General features: G+C 37.1%; 1 protein-coding gene across 6 annotated transcripts; it reads right to left on the bottom strand.

The window, feature by feature from the left end:
* Window positions 1-12,816: 12,816 nt before the first annotated feature.
* GIMAP5 (GTPase, IMAP family member 5) lies at window positions 12,817-22,717 on the bottom strand. Of its 6 annotated transcripts, none has more exons than XM_056799901.1 (5): window positions 22,605-22,717; window positions 21,820-21,898; window positions 17,043-17,114; window positions 15,850-15,898; window positions 12,817-14,180 (listed from the first exon to the last, which is right to left on the bottom strand). In XM_056799901.1, the coding sequence occupies exons 3-5, from the start codon at window positions 17,076-17,078 to the stop codon at window positions 13,309-13,311; spliced, it is 957 nt and encodes a 318-aa protein (XP_056655879.1). In that variant the 5' UTR covers window positions 17,079-17,114; window positions 21,820-21,898; window positions 22,605-22,717; the 3' UTR covers window positions 12,817-13,308. The 6 variants fall into 6 exon arrangements, with proteins under 6 accessions (XP_056655879.1, XP_007504664.2, XP_007504668.2 ...); XM_007504602.3 differs by having other exon boundaries at window positions 21,625-21,898; XM_007504606.3 differs by lacking the exon at window positions 21,820-21,898 and having other exon boundaries at window positions 22,605-22,691.
* Window positions 22,718-23,072: the final 355 nt, after the last annotated feature.

A 23,072-nucleotide genomic window follows, 5' to 3' on the forward strand; every position in this document is an offset into this window, starting at 1 on the left:
TCGTCATTTCTGATTCAAATTCTTCATAGGTTTGTGGAGAGTTTCCATTTCCTTTGGAAGGTTTTGGAGCATTTTCTTTTATATTATCTTCTATCTGCTCTGTATTTTGTATTTTGGCTCCATAGAATGTGTCCAAAGTCGCCCCTTTCTTCTTATTTTTCTTGGTATTTTGGGGCTTCTGTGCTTCTGTGGAGTTTTCCATCTCTGAATGTGGAGGATTGGCTTTTCTTGTCTCTGTCTGGTGTTCAGAGGCTTTAGTCCTGGGCAGATGGTTCTATGACTTTCCCTGGGTTAAACTGAATATGCCTCACTGGAACTGGAATGGAAGGGTCGGACCACGTTGCTTTCAGGAAGTTGCCTTCAGAATTGCTGGCCGTGAGGCTGTTTCATCGGCCTGTGGGGGATGGGCTGCAGCTAACCCAAGCTCCGAGAGCAAGGACTTTCACTGAGACTTGGATAGCAGGATCCAGCCCGTGAGGCTGTCTTGCCCACCCTGAGGGTTGCTGTTGTTTCGACCAGCTCTCTGCAGCGGAAGCCCCAGGCAGTAACTTTCACCGGGACTGTAGAAGGCCCTGAGGGTTCTGCTCTCTGAGCCCAGCCGGCAGGACTGCGGCTTCCGGGAGCCTTGGACTCTGCGCTCCTACCCCTGAGGTCCGAGGGATCTCGGGTTCTGGCTTTTGAGGGGAGCCGTACCTTTTGAACCGGGTCCAGGTCCAGGAGGAGGGTTCCCAGGGTCTGTGCTGTTGATCGTTTTGAATTTCGGCGCCTTAGGAGCTTATCGTTTGAGATCGGTCGGGAAGGTTTTTCCGGAGATCTGAACTTGAGCTTTCTCTAAGCCGCCATCTTAACCGGAAGTCTGTATAATTATTATTATTTTAAATTACAAAGTTTAAATTCCTTTTGAGAGTAATTTTAGGTTAAGAAACTTGCTACCTCTCCAAATCCAGAAAGTGAACTATTTGGAGAAGACACCATGAAGATGCCTTCACAGACCACAAGCTGCACTATAAGATCCAGAGTGAACTTTGGGATGATGTGATTTGAACTGTGTGGGGTTTGAATGCATTTGTTTTGAATGTATACTCTTATGACAAAGGGGACTGCCCCCTAACTGACTTTTTGTCAATGTGCCTAGCAATTATTGGTTTTGTTCTCTCTTCCTCTTATCCTCAAATTATTGTAATTTCATAGCTGGTATGTTTACAAGACCCATTGGAGAGACTAGTCTTCCTCGGGCCTCAGGGGAAAGTAAAAATGGAGATTTTGAACCCCAGACTTCAATCCCAAGAAGTCCTTGGTATTTCCCAGAATTCCCTATAATCTCACCTGAGTCTTCACCTGAGCAAGATCACAATTAGTATTTAAACTAGCAGTAATGCCTACCTCTCCCTCTTCATCTCTCTTCTATGCTCTGCACTTTCTCTGCTTGGACATTGTAATGATGTAGTAAGTATGCTTTGAATGGGCTAATCAGTCCTAGGCCCGTGGTTTTTTTATTTGTATTTTCTTTATTCCATGATTTCTAATAATCCTTAGTAAACCTCTTAAAACTATAATATTTTATCACTAGGCACAAATTTAATTTTTACACTGGCTCCTATACTCTAGTCCTTTTTCTGTCTTTCATAGTGTGGCAAACTATCTGTAGTCCTGGCTACTGATTGGATAAATGCATCATTGCTTATGTCATTTTAATTGAGCCCTGATTTAAGGACCTGTTATAGATTTATTTTTCCTTTACTTAGAATTTTTACACCTAAGACTTTAATAGTCTATATTTCATCCAGAAATTATCTTTTTTATTTGGATTTTTTAATGTTTATTATTTCTCTTGCCAATTGATTCATATACCTCATAAGTCAGCCATGCATCCCTAAATGATCCCTGTGTTTTTCAATCACCCTCTTCGGGGGGGGGGGTGTATAATTATTATTATTTTAAGTTACAAAGTTTAAATTCCTTTTGAGAGTAATTTTAGGTTAAGAAACTTGCTACCTCGTGGAATCCAGAAAGTGAACTGTTTGGAGAAGACACCATGAAGATGCCTGCACAGACCACAAGCTGCACTATAAGATCCAAAGTGAACTTTGGGATGTGGTGATTTGAACTGTGTGGGGTTGAATGCATTTGTTTTGAATGTATACTCTTATGACAAAGGGGACTTCCCCCTAACCTGGCTTTTTGTCAATGTGCCTAGCAATCTCTTTTCCTCTATCCTTAAATTATTGTAATTTCATAGTTGGTATGTTTACAAGACCCATTGGAGAGACTAGTCTTCCTCGGTCCTCAGGGGAAATGTAAAAATGGAGATTTTTAACCCTAGACTTCATTCCCCAGAAGTCCTTGGTATTTCCCAGAATTCCCTATAATCTCACCCGAGTCTCCATGTTGGCAAGATCACAATTGTTATTTAACTGACAGTAATGCCTCCCATTCTCTCTTGTCTTCCATTGCAATGATGTAGCAAGTATAGTGGTAAGCTAAGCATGGGAATTATGAATGGGCTAATCATCCATGGGCACGTGGTTTTTATTTTGTATCTTCTTTATTCCTTAAGTTCTAATAATCATTAATAAACCTCATAATATATAATATTTTTATTAGTAGAGATATAATTTAATTTTTACATAACAAAGGCAACATGTGATCCTCAATGTGACAAGGGTGACAAGGGTTTTAGGCAAGATGTTAGTGGGCTTATATAGTGATATTTTGTTCTTCAGCAGAGGTAAAGGTACAAATTAAAGGTCAATATAGGCAATACATAGTAGCTTAAAATGATTCAGTATAACAGGAAGATATTGATTAAATTAAAACAGATAAACTTTAAAATATTTAAACCTTAAAGAAATCAGTAAATACAATAATATAAACCAATGTGGATGTGTAGACAGGCCGTGCAGTCAAAATCCTTTTCACCAATCCCTGGGACCAGGTGAGAGATATTGAATCAAGAAAGTCCAAAGCAGATGGCTGCAGGCAGGAGCTGATCAAGATGGTTTTCTAAAAAGGCATCTTGGAGAAACGTGGCTTAAAAATCATTATCTAGGCTATCTTTTTTTAAGAAAAATTGAGAGTTTTTCTCTCATCCCTTTTTGGTTGCCAAACTGTTAAGATTAAAATTAGTTTCTCTGCTAAAAGTATCCTATTTTTATGAGGTTTATTAAAGATTAAGAAATAAAGAAAATAAAAATAAGAAAGCCCGTGCCTAGGAGGGCTGAAAGGCCCATTCAATTTCCCATACTACATCTTGAGAGACACATGTGCTTAGAAGTAGAAGCAGAGAGAGGGAGGGGCCATACAGTTAGTTTAAATACCCCTTTTGCTCTCAGCTCAGGTGAGGACCTCCAGTGGATTATGGGGAACTCTGGGAGCTACCAAGGACTTCTGGGAATTGAAGTCCAGAGTTCAAATCTCCATTTTTACAATGAAAACAAAGTCACAAGATAAGAATTAAGCAGATCCAAACTGCACTTTTTAGCTCTACCAACTCAAACTGTTGTTTCAGAGTTTCAAGCATGCTTTGCAATAGCATTTTTCCTGAAAGGTGCTGAATGGGGTTTGTTTAAAGAGTAAAAATAAAGAAGCAAAACTTTGAGGGGAAACAATAGCATGTTTGCATATGAAGAAAAAATACTTCTCCTTAGTATTTTGGGTCACAAGAAAGAAGGGAAAAAATCAGGCTTATTCCCCAAAACTGACTTTAAATCTACAGATTTGGAACTAACTGCCCTCCCTGTTATAAAAACTTTAGTAATAGCCTTCTAAACTAGGAGTCCAGGATCAGCTTTAAAAAATTTGCTTGAAAATTAGAAGGTGTGGGGTTCTTTTCTACACGCTGAAAAATGGCTATGGCAGACTAGAAACACACTTGGAGGGTGAAAAGGGGTTGAGGTGGAAAGATTATTATACATCACCATCTGTGGAAAAATAATGTCTGGGCTCTTGTGGCAGGTCCAGTCTTGGCAAGAGAAGGCTCCAGGCTGGGTGGAGAGTGTTGAGGAATGTTGCCCAAGCAGATGGACAGGAGAAACAACAGGCAGTGGCAGGGCAGGGCTAGAGCGCAGGCACACCCTGGCCACCGGATCTTGTGGAAGGCAGTGACCAGGCAAACTTACTATCATTACTGTAAGGCTATCTGCTCAAAAATTTTTGAGAATTGGTCATTGTTTGTGGTAAGCTAAAATGTGGGTTTTTAATTAATAATCAATAACTAAATATTATATTTTGTAAAGTTTTATTAATAATAACCAAAGCAAAAGAACTGCCTGACTTCAGCCCAGTCCCAGGTTCAAAAGAGAAAGAGGGAGGAGTTACAGTCACTTAAATACATTCACTCAAAATGTGGGGGGTGCAGGAAAATGGAATTTTGGGAAATTCTAAGGGACTTCTGGGGGATGAAGTCCAAAGGCTCAAAATCTCCATTTATACAATAGATGAAACCTAAAAAGGAAATCAAAAGATCATAGCTGAAAACCAGTCTTTAAAGACTAGAATTGGGCAACTAGAAGCTAATTATCTCACAAGACTGCAAGAATTAATAAAGTAAAGTCAAAAGAATGATAAAATATAAGGAAACATGAAATATCTCATTGAGAAGACAATGGACCTGGAAAACAGGTCCAGGAGAGATAATTTAAGAATCATAAGTCTACCTGAGAACGTACCAAAAAAAAAAAAACAGAGACCTTGACATTATATTACAAGAAATTATCTAAGAAAATTGCCCTGATATTCTTGAAGAAAAGGGCAAAATCAACATTGAAAGAGTCCATTGATCATCTTCTATATTAAATCCTCAAAAGACAACCCCCAGGAATGTAATTGACAAATTGAAGAGCTTCCAGGCTAAGAAGAAAATATTTCAAGAAGCCAGAAAGAGATAATTCAGATATCAAGGAGCACCAATCAGGATTATACAGGATGTGGCAGCCTCTCCACTAAAAGATCACAAGACTTGGAATGATATTCAGAAAGGCGAGAGAATTGGGTCTACAACCAAGGATCACCTACCCATCAAAACTGACTATATACTTCCAGGGAAAAGTGTGGGCATTTAACAAAATAGAATATTTCCAAGTATTTTTAAAGAAAAGACCAGAACTAAATGGAAATATTGATGTCCAAATACAAAATTCAAGAGAAACATGAAAAGGTAAATAAGAAAGAGGGGGGGATTTTTAAGGGCTTCATTCAGTAAAGTCAAATAATTTCTATTCCTACATGGAAAAAAATTATATCTGTCACTCTCAAAAATTGTATTCACTATCATAGTAGTTAGAAGAATTATTCATAGGTACAGACTGGAGTACTAAGTGGTTTAAGATGATGTGCAAAAAAAGAAAGGGAGGAGGGAATAGAAGATGGCATTAAGAGAAACTTGAAGGAATAAGAAAAATAGGATAATCTATACCACACAAAGAGGCACATGGGAAGGGAGGGGGGAAGAATACAATTGTATTATAAGAAGGAGAGGAAGAGAGTGCTAATAGGTAATACTCAAACTTTACTCTCAGTAGAATCAGTTCTGAGAGGGAAGAGCATCTAGATGCATCAGGGTATTAAATTCTATATTACCCCTACAGGGAAGTCGAGAGGGAAAAACCAAGGGAGAAAATGGGTTGGGGAGTGTACAAAGGGAGGGAAAGAGGGGGGGAGTAAATTTAATAGACCCTAAAGAAAGAATAAGAGGGTAATAAGAAGGGAGAGGATGTGAAGGGAAGTAAAATAAGGATGGGGATCACAGGGACTGATTAAAAAGCAAAACACTGGTACAGGAGGAAATAGTTAAAGAAGAAAGGTCAGGACTAGGAGAGGAAATCAAAATGATGTGGAATATGCAAGTGGTAATCATAACTCTGAATGTGAATGTGATGCACTCACCCATAAAACAGAGGCAAATAGTAGAAAGGATTAGAAACCACAATCCTACCATATGTTGTCTACAAGAAATTCCCATGCAGTATGTAGACACATAGGGTAAAGATAAATGGTTAGAGCAAAATCTATTGGGCTCCAATTGAGGAAAAGAAGGCAGGACTCACAATCATTATATCTGACAAAGCCAAAGTAAAAATATATCTGATTAAAAGAGTTAGGGAATGTAATTACATCCTGATAGAAAGCTGTATAGAAAATGAGGAAATATCAGTCCTCAGCATCTATGTACCAAATGATATAGCATCCATATTTTTAAAGGAGAAACTATTGGAGCTTAAGGAGGAAACAGATAGTAAAACTATAGTAGTGGGATACCTGAACCTTCCTTTATCAGATCTAGATAAATCAAACCAAAAAATAAGAAAGAGGTAAGAAATGTGAATGAAATCTTAGAAAAACTAAAGTTAATATATATGTGGAGAAAAATAGAGACAAAAAGGAATACACCTTCTTTTCAGCAGCACATGGTACATTTACAAAGACTGACCATGTTCTAGGGCATAAAAACATGGCAAACAAGTGCAAAAGAGCAGAAATAATAAATGCAACCCTTTCAGATCAAAATGCAATAAAGACAATAATTAGTAAGGGTACATGGAGAGGCAAATCAAAAATTAATTGGAAATTAATTAATATGTGTATATATTAACAAATCAGAGAGGGAATATGTCAATGAATTGGGTACACAAATTATATAACTAGAAAGAGAACAAATTAAAAATCCCCATATAAAAACTAAATTAGAAATCCTAAAAATTAAAGGAGAAATTAATAAAATTGAAAGTGAAAGAAATATTGAATAAATAAATAAGACTAGGAGCTGGTACTTTGAAAAAACAAATAAAATAGCTAAAGTACTGGTTAATCTAATTTTAAAAAGGAAAGAAGAAAACCAAATTAACAGTATCAAAGATGAAAAGGACTACATCACCTCTAATGAAGAGGAAATTAAGATAATGTTTAAGAATTATTTTGCCCAATTATATGCCAGCAAATATGGCAAATTAGGTGATATAGATGAATATTTACAAAAAATATAAATTGCCTAGTTTATTGGAAGAGGAAATAGAATTCTTAATCAGAAATAGAAATCAAACAAGTCATCAAAGAACACCCTAAGAAAAAATCCTCCAGGGCCAGATGGATTCACAAGTGAATTCTAGCAAACATTTAAAGAATAACTAATCACAATATTATATGAACTATTTGACAAAATAAGCAAACAAGGAGTTCTACCAAATTCATTTTATGTCACAAATATGGTACTGATTCAAAAGCCAGGCAGACCAAAAACAGAGACAGAAAACAACAAACAAATCTCCTTAATGAACATGGATGCAAACATCTTAAATAGAATACTAGCAAAAAGACTCCAGCAGGTGATCACAAAGATTATTCACTATGATCAGGTGGTATTTATATCAGGAATGCATAGATGGTTTTATATTAGAAAAACCATCCACATAATTGACTATATCAACAAGCAAACCAACAGAAATCAGAGGATTACCTCAATACATACAGAAAAAGCCTTTGACAAAATGCAACACTCATTCCTATTGAAAACACTAGAAAGTATAAGAATAGAAAGGTCTTTCCTAAAAACAATAAACAGTATATATTTTAAACCATCAGCAAACATCATCTGCAATGAGGATAAATTATAAGCCTCCAAATTACATCAGGAGTGAAACAGGGATGCCCAATTTACTTCTATTGTGTAACATTGTACTAGTAACACTATCAGTAGCAATTAGAGAAGAAAAAGAAATTGAAGGTATTAAAGTAGGCAATGAGACTAAACTATCATTGTTTGCAGAAGATATGATGGTCTACTTAAAAATATCCTAGAGAATCAACCAAAAAGCTAGTGGAAATAATCAACAACTTTAGCAATGTTGCAGGATACAAAATGAACCCACATAAATCATCAGCATTTCTATATATTTCCAGCACATCTCAGCAGCAAGAGTTAGAAAAAGAAATTCCATTTAAAAATCACTCTAGACAATATAAAATACTTAAGAATCTATCTGCCAAGACAAACACAGGAATTGTACAAACACAACTACAAAACACTTTCCGCACAATTAAAACTAGATCTAAACAAATGGAAAAACATTAATTGCTCATGTGTAGGATGAGCTAATAAAATAAAAATGACAATCTTACCCAAATTAATTTATTTATTAAGTGCCGTACCTATCAAACTACCAAGAAAAAATTTTACTGAATTAGAAAAAAACCATAACTAAATTCATTTGGAAGAACAACAGATCAAGAATATCCAGGGAAATAATGGGGAAAAAATGTGAAGAATGGGGGACTAGCAGTACCAGATCTTAAACTATACTATAAAGCAGTAGTCATCAAAACAATGTGATACTGGCTAAGAAACAGAAGGGAGGATCAGTGGAATAGATTTTGGGTAAATGACCTCAGCAAAATAGTGTATGATAAACCCAAGGATTCTAGGGACAAAATTTTGGGACAAAAACCCACTATTTGAGAAAAACTGCTGGGAAAATTGGAAAACAGTATGAGAGAGGTTTAGATTAGGTTTAGATCAACATCTCACACCCTACACCAAGATAAATTCAGAATGAGTGAATGACTTAAATATAAAGAAGGATATAAGTAAACTGGGTGAACATAGATTAGTATACCTGTCAGATCTATGGAAAAGGAAAGATTTTTAAGACAAAGCAAGAGATAGGGGATATTACAAAATGTAAAATGAACAATTTTGATTACATTAAATTAAGAAGTTTTTGTACAAACAAAACCAATGCAATCAAAATTAGAAGGGAAGCAACAAATTGGGGAAAACATCTTTATAACAAAAACCTCTGCCAAAGATTTAATTACTCAAATATATAAGGAGCTAAATAAATTGTATAAAAAATCAAGCCATTCCCCAAATGATAAATGGGAAAGGGACATGAATAGACAATTTTCAGATAAAGAAATCAAAACTATTAATAAGCATATGAAAAAGTGTTCCAAATCTCTTATAATTAGAGAAATGCAAATCAAAACAACTCTGAGGTACAACCTCATACCTAGCAAATTGACTAATATGACAACAAAGGAAAGTAATATGTTTTGGAGGGTTTGTGACAAAATTGGGACACTAATACACTGCTGGTGGAGTTGTGAATTGATCCAACCATTCTGGAAGGCAATTTGGAACTATGCCCAAAGAGCTTTAAAAGATTGCATGCCCCTTAATCCAGCCATGCCACTGCTGGGTTTATACCCCAAAGAGATAATAAGGAAAAATTATAAGGAAAAAGTACAAAAGTACAAAAAAAGTACAAAAATATTTATAGCTGCAGTGTTTGTGGTGGCAAAAAGAAATTGGATAATGAGGGGATGCCCTTCGATTGAGGAATGGCTGAACAAGTTATGGTATTGTTGATAATGGAATACTATTGTGCTAAAAGAAATAAAAAACTGAAGGAATTCCATGTGAACTGGAAAAAATTCCAGGAATTGATGCAGATTGAAAGGAGCAGAACCAAGAGAACGTTGTACACAGAGACGGATACACTGCGGTACAGTTGAATGTAATGGACTTTTCTACTATCAGCAATGCAATGACCCAGGACAATTCTGAGGAACTTATGAGAAAGAATGTTATCCACATGCAGAGAAATATATGTGGGAGCAAAAACACAAAGGAATCACGTGGCTAGATGGGGATATGATTAGGGATATAGACTTCTAAATGATCACCCTAGTGCAAATATTAGTAATATGGAAAAAGGTCTTGATCACTGACACATGTAAAACCCAGTGGAATTGCTCATTGACTATTGGAGGGTGTGGAAGGAGGGGAGGAAAAGAACATGAATCATGTAACCATGGAAAAATATTCTAAATTAATTAAATAAATAAACTTAATTTTTAAAAAACCTGGAAAGATTTATATGAACTGATACAAAGTAAAATGAGCAGAACCAGGAGAATACTGTATACAGTATCGAAAATATTGTACAAATGATCTATTGTGAAGGACTAAATTATTATTATCAAACTAGATTCCAAGAAAACCTCAAGGGACAAATGATAAAAAATGCTATCTCCAGCCAAAGATGGAACTGTTGGAATAACTTTCACTTTTTCTCCTTCATGGGTTTTTCATTATATGTGTACATACTGTCATAGCAAGAGAAACATGGAAATGTGTTGCATAAAAAGCACTGGTATTACCTTTATCAGACTATTTATAGACTTCAGGTGGGGGAAAGAGAAAGGGAGAGAATCTGAATTACAAAATATCAAAAAACAGTTGTCAAAAATTGTTATTATGTGTAATTGAAAAAATACAAAAAAAAGTTTCAAAAATCTAATGCTGAAATTTTCCTTTATGAGAGGATTATATTTCATGATCATGAAGTGGAGGGGATTCACTTGAACAGGGAAGGAAGTTTGTGTCCTAGTTCAGGTCACACTACAGTGATAGACATGTATGTACTGCATTGAAGGTTAGCCTCAACCCTGACCACAAACTTTTATTAGTGCTTCTTTCTTCATTGCAAATGGGAAAGGATTGTTTTGATCACTAGTTTCAGTTTACTGCAAAAGCCAAGTTCTTTCTGAAAAGAGATATTAAATGTGAGAATAGAAAGAAAAGCTAGCCAAGGGCTGGAGTAGTAACAAAAGTCACTGAGGAACAGACTAAGGACCAAGAGATGTGAACAATTAATACAAGATAGTCAAAGGGGAAGGCCAGAATCTGTTTTGGATTGCTTTGACAATTCCAGTGCAAACAAGTTACTGTTGTTAAGTTGTCATCTACTTTGGATGATAATAATGTATCATTTAAAAGGTGTTGTATTGGAAGGATAAAAAAATAGTATTATGTGCTGGGTATAAAAATACAATCAAGCCAGTATCTCAACTTACATTTATATAAATTTACATTATAAAGGGAAGAAAACACATACAGAGGAATGGTGGCCAAGGAGGAGTGTTTTCGATGCTGAAGTCAGAGGAAATTGTGGCCAATTTCACAGGATGATTGATTGCCTGACACATTCCAAAAGGGCAATGTTAAAGTGTTTACTCATTTAGAGCTAGAAAGTGTGTATGATGACAAGAGGTGATAAATGAAAGTATGTCCAGTTAGTTCCAGAACTTTTCTGCTCTTTCTTTCCTTGGATTTTGTCTTCTGAAAATTTCTGAATTTCTCTGTTGCTACACGTCTTTTTACATTGTAGTTTTTCTTTACTGTAAATGCCTTGGTGGTTTTTTTCACAACTCCTCTTTTCATATTGAAATACTTTGGGTTAGTAAAAGTATAGGCAAATAAATTTTGCCTAGCTATTGGTAGTTGTACTTTGTCCCCAGCCAGCAGCCACCTACTTTTATTTTTTAAGCCACCATCCAGAAATCCAATTCTATTTTCAGATACCATCTTTATTTTAACTATCAATTCACTTTCCAAATCTACCTTTCTCTTTGGAAGTCCTTGTCTCTGACAGGAAACAGTGAGGAAAATACTATCTCACCACTAATGTCTTTCAGCTTCTTCTTCAAAACATTGTAATATGTCCCATTATTTTCAGGAGATGTAGGCAGAACTTAATGACTAACAAATACTGGGATGTTCTCTGTCATATTATGGCAAGATAACAGACTGCTTCATTATTTTTAACATGTCAATAAGTAGCTGCCTCAGTCATACCCAATATGTCATCACCAATCCTTACCACTTATTTCTTTATCATTGACCCAATACTAGTTTACTTCTCATCTTACAACACTCATGAAGGTATATAATCATCCAATGGAAGATTAATGATGACTGCTTCCTCAGGGGACCAGCTTCCTTTTTATCCATAAGAACTTAATCTCTTTGTTATGTAATGTCCAGTTCTGTTTTAGATTCCATGGAGGACACACACAAGGTAATGCAACACACAAGAAGTACTTTATTAACCAAACTATAGCTTGGGGCTTAGCCCTAAAAGTGGGCTGGCCCTCAGTCTAGGGTTTGCAGGCTTTTTATATGCTTTTAGAGTAGGGGTAGTACAGAGGAATTCCTGGGGTGGGGAAGTGAACAGGAATTCCTGGGCTGGAGTCTTATCAGTTCCTGGCATATGTCAGGATGGGGAAGGACAAGAATTCCTGGAGTCAGGGTCTTTATGGCTCCTTTTAACATATGGTCTGGCTGGTCAGGTCAGTGATCCCTGAGATAATATAACCTTGTGAAACCTGGGATAACATATCCTTGTGAAACATAAATAAGGATATGTCACTCTTAGTTCTTGAGATATGGGACCCATTAGGGATTAATCTGGAGGGCAAGTTCCCAAGATATTAATCTGTTTCTTTAGTTAGCTCTATCTTTTCAGGTATTTTTCTCATTCTTTGTGACCCTCATTGCCTTAACAGCAGTAATATGTGAAATATTTTCTTCACAGATTGGTGTAAAGATCAAATGAGATGGCAAAGTTAAAGTTCTTAATAAATTATTATGTATTAGGTAAATATTAGTTATTTTTTTAAATTGTCAGACATCAAGGACTTTATTCAGGACAAAACAGGCTCGATATTATTCATTTTATTCTCCTTTATCTACCTCTATCTACAGTTATATGTTCAGTTCTAGATTATAAGAATTTGGCACAGAAATATGATCTTTGCATCTAACCAAGTGCTCTGTCAACAAAGCAATAATTTTATTCCTTTTACATTGAATCTAATAACCAAGGCAGGAAAGGAAGCTGAACCATTTGGGCAGTTTTCTTTATGAATTGAAATAGTTTATTGATTAACCTTCAATTAATGAGTCAAGTCCTTTATTTGGGCCCCCAAATCCCCAAAGCTGCAGGATTAATTTTTCAAACAAAATCTTTCTCAGTCTGATTTATATTTTAGCTTAAAATTTTTATTAGAAAAAATGGTTTAATTCATATGGAAAATTCGTTTGGTAGGTTATTTTATCAAACCAAGTATGTCTGCGAAATATTATCATATATAGATGCCAACAGATCTGTAGTTCTAAAGAGACTGATCTAGAGATATATGTTTGAAACCTTAGTAATCAGTTGTATTGCCAAGGCAAATGACATAGAGAAATAATAGGAGAGAGGTCACCTTAGATACTCAGAGTTTCCCCATTAATACTCAACTAATAGTAACAGATATCTGAATCAGTTTAATTTCCTAATTCTTATGAAAAGAAATAAGAAAACTATTTACTTCATTTACATGTCTTATACTATTCTCTAGAGGAATAAGACTTGAGATATATGTTTTCTAAAATTAGAGAAATTCATTTAGAAAAAATTCCAAGATGGTGGTCCTGAAAATTACCTCTTCCAGTGATTACTATTAAACACCACCTTAGAAAATTGCTTAGGCTGTTTGAATAGTACAGATGGCAACTATAATGGCAATAAAAATCAAGGCAAAGAACAAAAGACAAAAGCAGATCCTAAGATGGGAAGAAATCCATTTTTGTGCCTTCACAAATGCCTGGCCAAGACAATTACTTTCATCCTCTATTAAGTCCAATGTCTGCTTTTGAATTTCAAACTTCACTTTTCTCAAATAGTTTTGGTATCTTTCTTCATACTCTCTACTGTCAGATCGCTGAAAGATCTCAGCATAAAGGTAAAGGCCATTGCTGTAATAGTTGCCTTCATTCTCCTCCACCATCTTCTCAATTATAGTCATCAGCTCTGCCACCTGGGCCCTCTGTTCCTCCCCAGTGGCTCGGTTGTTGAAGGCACAAAATCGCTTGCCACATTCTCGGATCCCCCATTGTAGGTCAATGTTGTGGGTATTTGTTACATAATCATCTAAAGATTCCCCTAAATCTTCTTTACGAGTGAAAAGCATGACTAGATGTCTCATGGCTTCTATTCCAAATATTGTCTTCACCTTCCTCAGTGCCTCCTTATCCTGTGTGGTGTAGCGGCCAATCTGAGTCACCAAGACAAATGCATGAGGACCCGGGGAGGAAAAAAGGTAACACTCTCCAATTTCTTTATATATCTCTTCAGTCCAGGCACCTGACTCACAGAAGGCAGGAGTATCAATCACTAAGATTCTTTTCCCATTCCAAATCACAGTATCCATCTGACATTTCTTAGTTACTGCCTGGGATCCCAGCTTGGACTCAAATATACTTTTCCCCAGTATACTGTTTCCTGTTGCACTTCGCCCAGCTCCTGTTTTTCCAATCAGAATGATCCTCAGTGGCTTAGGATCGGTGTTATTGCCATCTGTAAGAAAAAGTATTTTCAATAATAATACATTCCAACAAATTCCTTTAAATCCCATCAAATATCTTTAGTTGGTGCTATTTCCTGTACCTATTTCTCTTAGACCAGTGATGGCAAACCCATGGCACGAATGCCAAAGATGGCATGCAGAGAGCTCTCTGTGGGCATGTGGCTAATTTTTCCACCCCACCCCCACCCCCGAGTTCATTACTGCTCCTTTCCCCTCTCCATTGTGCCTGATAACATTTTTTTCACATTCCCCGCCCCTCTGCCTGATGGGAGCATGGGGGGGGGGGGGGGGATGCAGGGCTCACAGGTGGCAGAGGTGGAAGGGAGTAGAATGCTTGAGCCATCCTCCCCTACCCCTCTCTACACTTGCTGAGGACATTCTCACTTCAACACCCCCCACAACAGCCCAATAGGAGCAGTTTCTCTCTCCCCTGTGTGGGGTTGGGGGGGTGCACCCAGTACTAGGTGGGGGGAAAGGCATGGCACATGGTCTCTGGAGAAATGGAAATGTCACTTGGTCTGGGGGTGGGGTGGGGAGCAGGGCCTTACACTTCATTTCTAAAATGTTCACCATTACTGTCTTATACTATATACTTTTGAGGAGTAGGAGCCAGGATTATCTCCAAATTTCTCTATATATATTGTATGGCCTAGAATCTTACACAATTCGATAATTAACTAAATATTTTTGCAAGAAAAGTATGATAATCAATATTGCACTTTTGATTCCCCTTTCCTGCCTGGAAATTATATTTGGATCCTTCTATCTGATTCCCAGAGAGTCAGGATACATAGTAGACAATGAGTGAAAAGAATTTATAAAGGAACTATCAAGTGTTTCTAGAGACTTCAGTGGACCAGTACTATAGTCACTGCCTCCACACCAAAGGGTACCCACCTGGATATTCCTCCTAAGTGGGTATCCCATGAGATGACTTCTAGTCATCAATTTTTTTCCCATCCTAAGTCATATCTCTTCAGAGTCCTGCTCTCTGTTTTCTAAATTGGTACCTGAGAGGTTAGCCTTTCCTAAGGTATCATTTATTTATTTAATCATTCACCCTCTTCCACCCAAGATAGATTTACAGAACATTACTATATACCTGGCCCTGTGCTAGGAACCAAATGGGATATAGTTAAGTAAAAATATAACCCTCAATGGAGCCTCTAATCTACCAAGAGATATGAGATGTGAACATAAATGATTATGATATAAAATAAAACATGATGCCTCACAGGAGATTACTAACAAAGTATTATGAGACTTCAGATTCTGTAGACATTGTTTCTAACTTGGTTCAGAGAAAACTTTATAAGGAAGAGTGGCATTTAAATCATAACTCAGAGGTGGATAGGATTTCACCTATTTGGGGGGCATTTACACTTTGACAAGTATTCTTTCCTTAGCCAAAAAGAATAAATATCTAACTGTGAATTTCTAGCATGCTGGCAGCCAGTGACATATTTGTTGTAATTTGGAAACTTTCCTCTGAGCTGATTGGACTATACCATGTGGGTGAGCACCTTCTTTGCCTATAGGTCAGGCCAATCATATTTCTGTCATTGCAGCTGATCACTCACAAGGGAAAATGTGTTCCTCTATTACTATGTTTCTCAAAAGGGCACTGGAAGTAACATAGTAATAATACTATCTCCTTACCCACATCAACATCTCCATCTTTTTCCTGCTTCAACTTCTCCATTTCTTTCTGGGAAAAAAAAGGGAACAGAGATAAAAGCACTTATTATATAGAATGTTAAGATCTAGAAATAACCTTTGAAATCACCTACCTGATCTATTCATTTAATACACAAGGAAGCATGGAATTTAAGCTGGGAATAATTATCCCTAACTTATTCTCACTGGTGATAGATACAGAGCATGATGGTAAAATTAAGCAGAGGAGCTCAGAGGGTGTAATTCAACATCACTTTTGTTCTCAGTAGTAACCCAGCAGGAAGAGTAATCAAAATACTTCCTTATCTTACCTCCACTCCAAAGAAGGTATGATGCTGAGAAGGCAGTTGTCAGGTAATTTCATAGGTAGAGGAAATAGTCAAGAAATATTTTAATGGGCTACTATAGATTGCACTGACATGGGAGGAAAAAGAAGAAAAACCAAGCTACCTTGCCAGTGTCCTGGATGTGGATCAAAGATTTACACACTTGGGTTTTTTCACATCATTGAAGTATTGATAATTCCCAGAAGACAATGAAAGTGAAATGTAACCCCCAAAGACAAATATGAATGATCTTTTGGGATTGTACTATAAGGGAAAGCAATTGAGAATGGTGAAATTACCCAAGATAATGGGTATCACTCGTCAGAATCCAGTATGGGGTACATGTTGGGGTTGGGGATATTGAAAATGAGTCAAGGAATTTGGAAGAGGGATGTCTAACACAAATTTTAATGCCTCTACAATATTCGCAAGAATTATTCCTTCTAAGTAGTGAACTGGGCTTAAGTGAAGACAAAATAGCCTGGTACCTAGAACAGAATAAATAGCAGGGCTGCTGGTAGACAACTCCCATTATAATTTTTAAAATAAATGCATATATTTCTGTGCCAGGAATTTCTGTTCTTTATTGCCCTTGATTTTTATATTGCAATATGCCAAGCCACATAGATTACAATGAATATTCAAGGCATCCAGTGAATAGTAACACACACAAATCATTATCTTCATAACTCATCTTGAGATCATAGATTCCTTGTCTCAGTTCCTTTGAGAAATTGTCCCAACTCTTCAAACATATTATATTCCACTTATAAGCATGAGACATTTATAAGTGATGAAAGAATACACCAGATCCTCAAGAAAACCCAGTATTGTATTGCTAGTATTTACCTGCAGAGTTTGTCCAAGGGATTGATAATTGGTCATTTCTTCTAAGAGTAAATGTTTTCAAATCAGTGTTCTCTGCAAATCAAATCCAAGAAAGAAGAGAGGTCCAAAAAAAAGGGGTACTTGAATCAGAACTCTACTACCTCATTTTACTGGTGTCTTCTAGTCATTCTCATTAAAGACATCTCTGCTCCATCTCCATTGTCATCACCTTAGAATAACTCATCACCTCACATGCAATATGTTCTGATCATTTCTTCCCACTCACTCCAATGAGAATTCTCTTCAATGTACTCTCTCCATAAGTAAATAATCCACCATTTTCCAACTCAAATTCTTTCTCTTAATGTCATAATGGTTTTGAATACTTCCTCCACTTTCCATGTCTGTGAGACTCCAAACTACTATGATATTTTTAAGATCCTTTGTCTCTTTCAATCCCATCTTCTAGCAACTAGAGGTTGGAATTTGGAGATTTGGAGAACAGTGAGTTCTGGTAAGTTCTGGTCTTTCCACTTCTGGAAAGCTAAGATGGCAGAATAAGGAACACTTTGAGCTCATTTAAACTCACCTTCAAATATTCACACACAAGAAAAGAAAAAAATGCCTCAAAAATAAGGAAAGCAGGAGGGACCCATCTCATGGAGGTGAGAAGGGAATGTAGTCTAGCACCTGTAACCTTGTGGGAACCAGTGGAGCCAGGACCAGCCTAACTCATGAGGCCCTAAGAAAGGAAGGAGGAGAGTTGAAAAAATGAGTGAAAGATAAAGATAAAAAACCTTGTTCTTAGAGAGCTACTTGAGTGACAGGGAAGAGCAAAATACAAACTCAGAAGAGGGAAACAATACCAAAACAGAAACCTGTGAAGCCTAAAAGAAGTGTGAAAGCATATCATACTTTGAAAGAACTCCTGGAAGAACTTGAAAAGAAGTTAAAAATCAAATAATAAGGTAATTGATTAAAAGTGTCAATAGCTTGGGGAAATTAAATGACTCCCTAAAGATTAGAGTGGACCAAATGGAAATAGAGGAAAAATCGTTAAAGAAAGCAACTTCTTAGAGAGTAGAATTGGCCAAACTGAAAAAGAAACAAAAAAGTTTTAAAAAGGAAGTAATTTCCTAAAAATCAGAATTCGGCAAATAGAAGCTAATGATTCCATATACATCCATAAGAAATGGAAGGCATGGAATATAATATGCCAAAAGGCAAAGGACCTAGGATTATTACCAAGAATCAAATATCTAGCAAAACTGATCATAATCCTCCAGAGGAAAAAAAATGATATTTAATAAAATAAAGGACTTCTGGCACTCCTGACAAAAAGACCAGGGCTGAAAAGAAAATATGACGATTAAATTTGACACTCAAGAGAAATATAGAAAAAGTAAATAGAAATGTGAAAACTTAAGGGATTCAATAAGATTAAGCCTGTACCCCTACATTCAAAGTTAAGTATTAAGATACTTAAGACATCTATGATATGAAAGATATTTAAGGTACTTAAGATACCCAAGATAATTAAGATACTTAAGAATTTTATCACTATTAGTGCAGTGAGAAAAAATATACATAGACAGAAGAAAGACAGAAAGTCAAATAGAAAGGAATGACATCCAAAAAAAAAAAAGAATTAAGAGAGAGAAGAGAAGAAAAATTCTGGAATAAGAGAAAAGGAAAGATTGAAGAGGGCAAATTATCTTGCATGAAAATGTTCAAAAGAGTCAACAAAGGAGAGAAGAAGATGGACAGTGGGAGGCAATGCTTGAACTTCACTCTCATCAGAATTAGCTCAAAGCATGAATAACACCAATATACAGTCAGCTATCTTAATTGATAAGGAAGTGGGAGGAAAGGGACAAAAGAAAGGATGAATGGAGGGAGCCCTGGGTAGTAAGAAGCAAAACAATTGCAAACACTGAAAGACTAAGAGGACTGGGAGTGGATATACAGGGGGGAGATAAGATAGAGAAAAACACAGTAATCATAATTGTGAATGTGAATGGTATGGTCTCACTCATAAAATGGAAGATGATAACAGAGTTGATTTAAAAACAGAATCCTACAATATGCTATCTACAAAAAGCATATTTAAAGCATCAAGACACAGAGAGATAAAAGTAGGGGGCTAGAACAGAAACTATTATGCTTCAGTTAAAGTAAAAATGCAGGGGAAGGAATCATGATCTCAGACAAAGCAAAAGTACAATTTGATCTAATCAAGACAAAGCAAAAGTACAATTTGATCTAATCGAGAGAGATAAGGAAATAAATTGTATCTTGATAAAACACACCATAGACAATGAAACAATGCCAATACTAAATAGATATCCACCAAATAGCATAGCATCCAAATATCTAAAGGAAAAGTTACATGAATAATTGGAGGAAAGAGACAGTAAAACTACACTATGGGGGAATCTCCACTTTCCTATCTCAGAGCTAGATAAATCCAACAAAAACATTAAGAAAAAAGTTAAGGAGGTAAATAAAATTTCAGAAAAGTGAGATATGATAGACCTCTGGAGAAAACTGAATGGGAGGGGGTAGTTAGGTGGCTATTTGAATAGAGCACCAAGCCTAGAGTTGGGAGGACCTTGGTTCAAATCTGGCCTTAGACACTTCCTAGCTATGTGATTCTGGGCACGTCTCTTAACCTAAATTGCCTAGCCCTTACTACTCTTTTGACTTAGAGTCAATACTTAATACCAATTATAAGACAGACAGTAGAGTTGGGTTTGCTTTTTTCTTAAGAAAGGAAAAAGAAAGCTGAATAGAAATAGAAAGGAATGTAACTTTTTCTAAGCAATACATGGCACCTTCACAAAAATTGACCATATAAAAAGGCAGTGATGGCAAACCTATGGCACAGGTGCCAAAGATGACACTTAGAGAACTCTCTATGGGCACATGACCTCTCTCCCTATCCCCCACCCACAGAGTTTATTACTAGAAAGGCAGAGGGACTCAGTGGATCTGTTTCCCTCCCCCTCTCCACTGTGCCTGATGACATTTTTCACATCACCTGATCCTATGCCAAGCAGTCCAATGGGAGCATATACTCCCTCCCCCCTTTCCACCTGGGCTGAGGACATTCCTCACTTCTCCCATCCCTCTGCCCAGCAGCCTAATAGGAGTGCATAGCAAGTAAGGTGGGTAGCTCACAGGCAAGAGAACTGGAAGGGAGTAGAGGGCTCAGGCTGCTCCCCTCCCTCTCTATACTCACAGAGGACATTCCTTATTTCACCCACCCCTCTGCCCAGCAGCCCAATGGAAGTGCTTTTTTCCTTCCCTATATAGGGTAAGAGGGCGTGCACCTGACACTTTGGGGGTTGGGGTAGGAGCATGGTACATGGTCACTGAGGGGGGACAGGCACTGCACTCAGTCTGGGCAGCAGGGTGGGGGTGGAGCCTGGCAATCCATCTCTAAAAGGTTCACTATCACTGTAACAGGGCATAAAAACTTCACAAACAAATGCAGAAAAACAGAAATGTTAAATGCATCCTTTCTAGACTTTAATGAAACAAAAATTGCATCCAACAAAGGATGGTAGAAATAAAGACTAAAAATTAATTGGAAACCAAACAATCTTATCCTAAAGAACGAATGAGTAAAAAAAATGATAAAAATGATAAATAATTTCATTAAAGAGAATGACAATGCAGAGAAAACTTGAGTTAGCTCAGCTAAACAAGGGAATGATTCATGGATCAGCTATATCATACCCCAAACCAAATTTGATGAGGACCCTTAGAAGAAGAACAGGACTCTCAGAACCAGGAGGCATTTCCAGGTATTCCTTTTGTAGGTACCTCTGTGCCCGTACTTCAAGTTTGAGCCTGCTATACTCAGGGACCAAATGTATGCAGAGGGGACTATGTTCCTAGGTTTGGAGAAGGGGGAGGGACATTTTTGTCATTTTTAGTCTTGCTATGCTTTCTTGGTAAATATCTTTTAGTCAAATCTAATTGATATCATCTAATTAACTGATATGGGAGTGGGGTAGGCACATTAAATGGAAGTTCATAAGTGATAGTCCTAGAAACATCCATCCTTCAGGATTACTCCTGAAATCTTAAGATGAGATGAATAGTCAACCTCCCCCTAAAGACACAGCCTGTTACTTTCAGCAAAAATTAGAAGAGTATAGACATAGGCAAACGGATAATAAATTGTTACCTGATTCCTATCTGGGGCCTCCCCCAACCCTTTGGCTTTCTTCTTTGCTAACTGAAATAACTTTCAGTTTGGTAAGTTCCATTCTATTCCATGTGGTTACTAAGGATAATATCTCAAGCCACAGTTTAGTTTCAACAATTTATCATATGCCTCTGCTCCAGAAGAGTCTTCTCCCCACAATAAACTCACCCGTGTATCGCTATCTCTGTTGTTGAGTCTCTTTCTCTCTCTGTCTCTATTTCTCACACACATACACACACACACACACACACACACACACACACACACACACTCATTATTGCCTATTCAGCTTGATCAAAAAAATTTTTTTTCAGCCATTAACAGTAATAACATAACAACTAATACTATCACTTGTGGAGTCCACCACTCATTTCAAAGTACACTCACATCCATTCTCATCTGATCCTCATGGGTTCCTTGAAGTAGGCAGATTATCTATCACCTACGTGACAGATGACGAAGCTGAGGACCAAAGTGGACTAGTGATTTCCAAGATCAAACACAGAGTGGCAGCAGCTGAGAACAGAACCCAGGTTTCTTTGCTCTTGATGAGAGGCTAAAAACAAGCTGAGTTCTCTTTACCAGATAAGCCGAGACTCTCTTTTGCCAGGAGTCTGAAGTCTGAACTTGCCTCTCCAGTAGCTTGTCTCTGCAGTGTGATCTGATAAGTGGAACAAGTCAGCACTGAGAACAGAGTAACCCGGATATGGGTTGGTGACACAAGGGGAGGGAGGAAAAAGGAAGAGAAGCAGAAATTCTAACCAGGAAAGGATATTTACTGCCACAGTATCTTAGCTGAACTGTGTCAAAGAGGAGAAACTCAGTGAGACTAGACGAGAGAGAGGAGCCCAGAAAATACTTTTCTGCCACCTAAACCATTACTTTATAAATAACTATGGTGCAAATAGCCCTTAAAGAGAGAAGGTCTAATTATATCTAGGCAGGGAGGAGGAAGGAAAGCTAGGGTTTCTTTTCCTGAAGGTTGAGAGGTCATTCTGTGAAAAAGGGCTCATCTCAAGAAACCTGGCAAGTTAATGAAGCTTGTCTGATAGGGCACAAATCTCCACTCCAAATGATCTCTACTACCCTTCTATGTTCCTTTTCTTCCAGCCTTGCTCTCAGTTGGCTAGCAATTTAATTCAAAATTATTTATCAAGCCTCCATTATGTTTAAAGCTCCCTGAGAGGCACAGTGAATATAAAGACAGCAACTTTCCCCTACCTGCTGAGGGAGAAGAGACAAGAAAAGAGGAAGAAGGAAAGAAAGAGACAGAGACAGAAATAGGGGAGGAGAGAGAGAGAGAGAGAGAGAGAGAGAGAGAGAGAGAGAGAGAGAGAGAGAGAGAGAGAGAGAGAGAGAGAGCTTACCTTTGAAAAGCTTACAGTCTTGTTAAAGGAAGAGTTAAAAGCAGGCAGGTGGATACACAAACAAAAATACAGGAGCATAGTCCAGATCTGACTTGAAACTCCACTTATTAGATGTGTGATACTTACCCGGTGTGTGAACCTGGGTAAATGTTTAACTACTCTAAACCTTTGTTTCCTCATCATCTATAAACTGGGAACAATAGTAAACAATTACCAGAAAAACTTATTATAAATATTTCCCCCAAATCAATACCTTTTTTTTTATTCTAGATGCTTTTATTTCATTTGGGCAAAATCTTTGAAACTTTATATGCCTGGAATTGCCTGTTTTGTTCTTTTATTTTTTCTAGGGTTACATATCATTCCTTGTCTATAACATCAAAGAACTATGCCTCTATTGTTTTCTTATTTTCATGGAATAAATTTTTTATATTTAGATTTTTAGCCAAGTGTAGCTAAGGGTGTAGC

Source organism: Monodelphis domestica, chromosome 5 (assembly GCF_027887165.1).
Source record: "Monodelphis domestica isolate mMonDom1 chromosome 5, mMonDom1.pri, whole genome shotgun sequence".
In the NCBI taxonomy this organism is placed as follows: Eukaryota; Metazoa; Chordata; class Mammalia; order Didelphimorphia; family Didelphidae; genus Monodelphis; species Monodelphis domestica.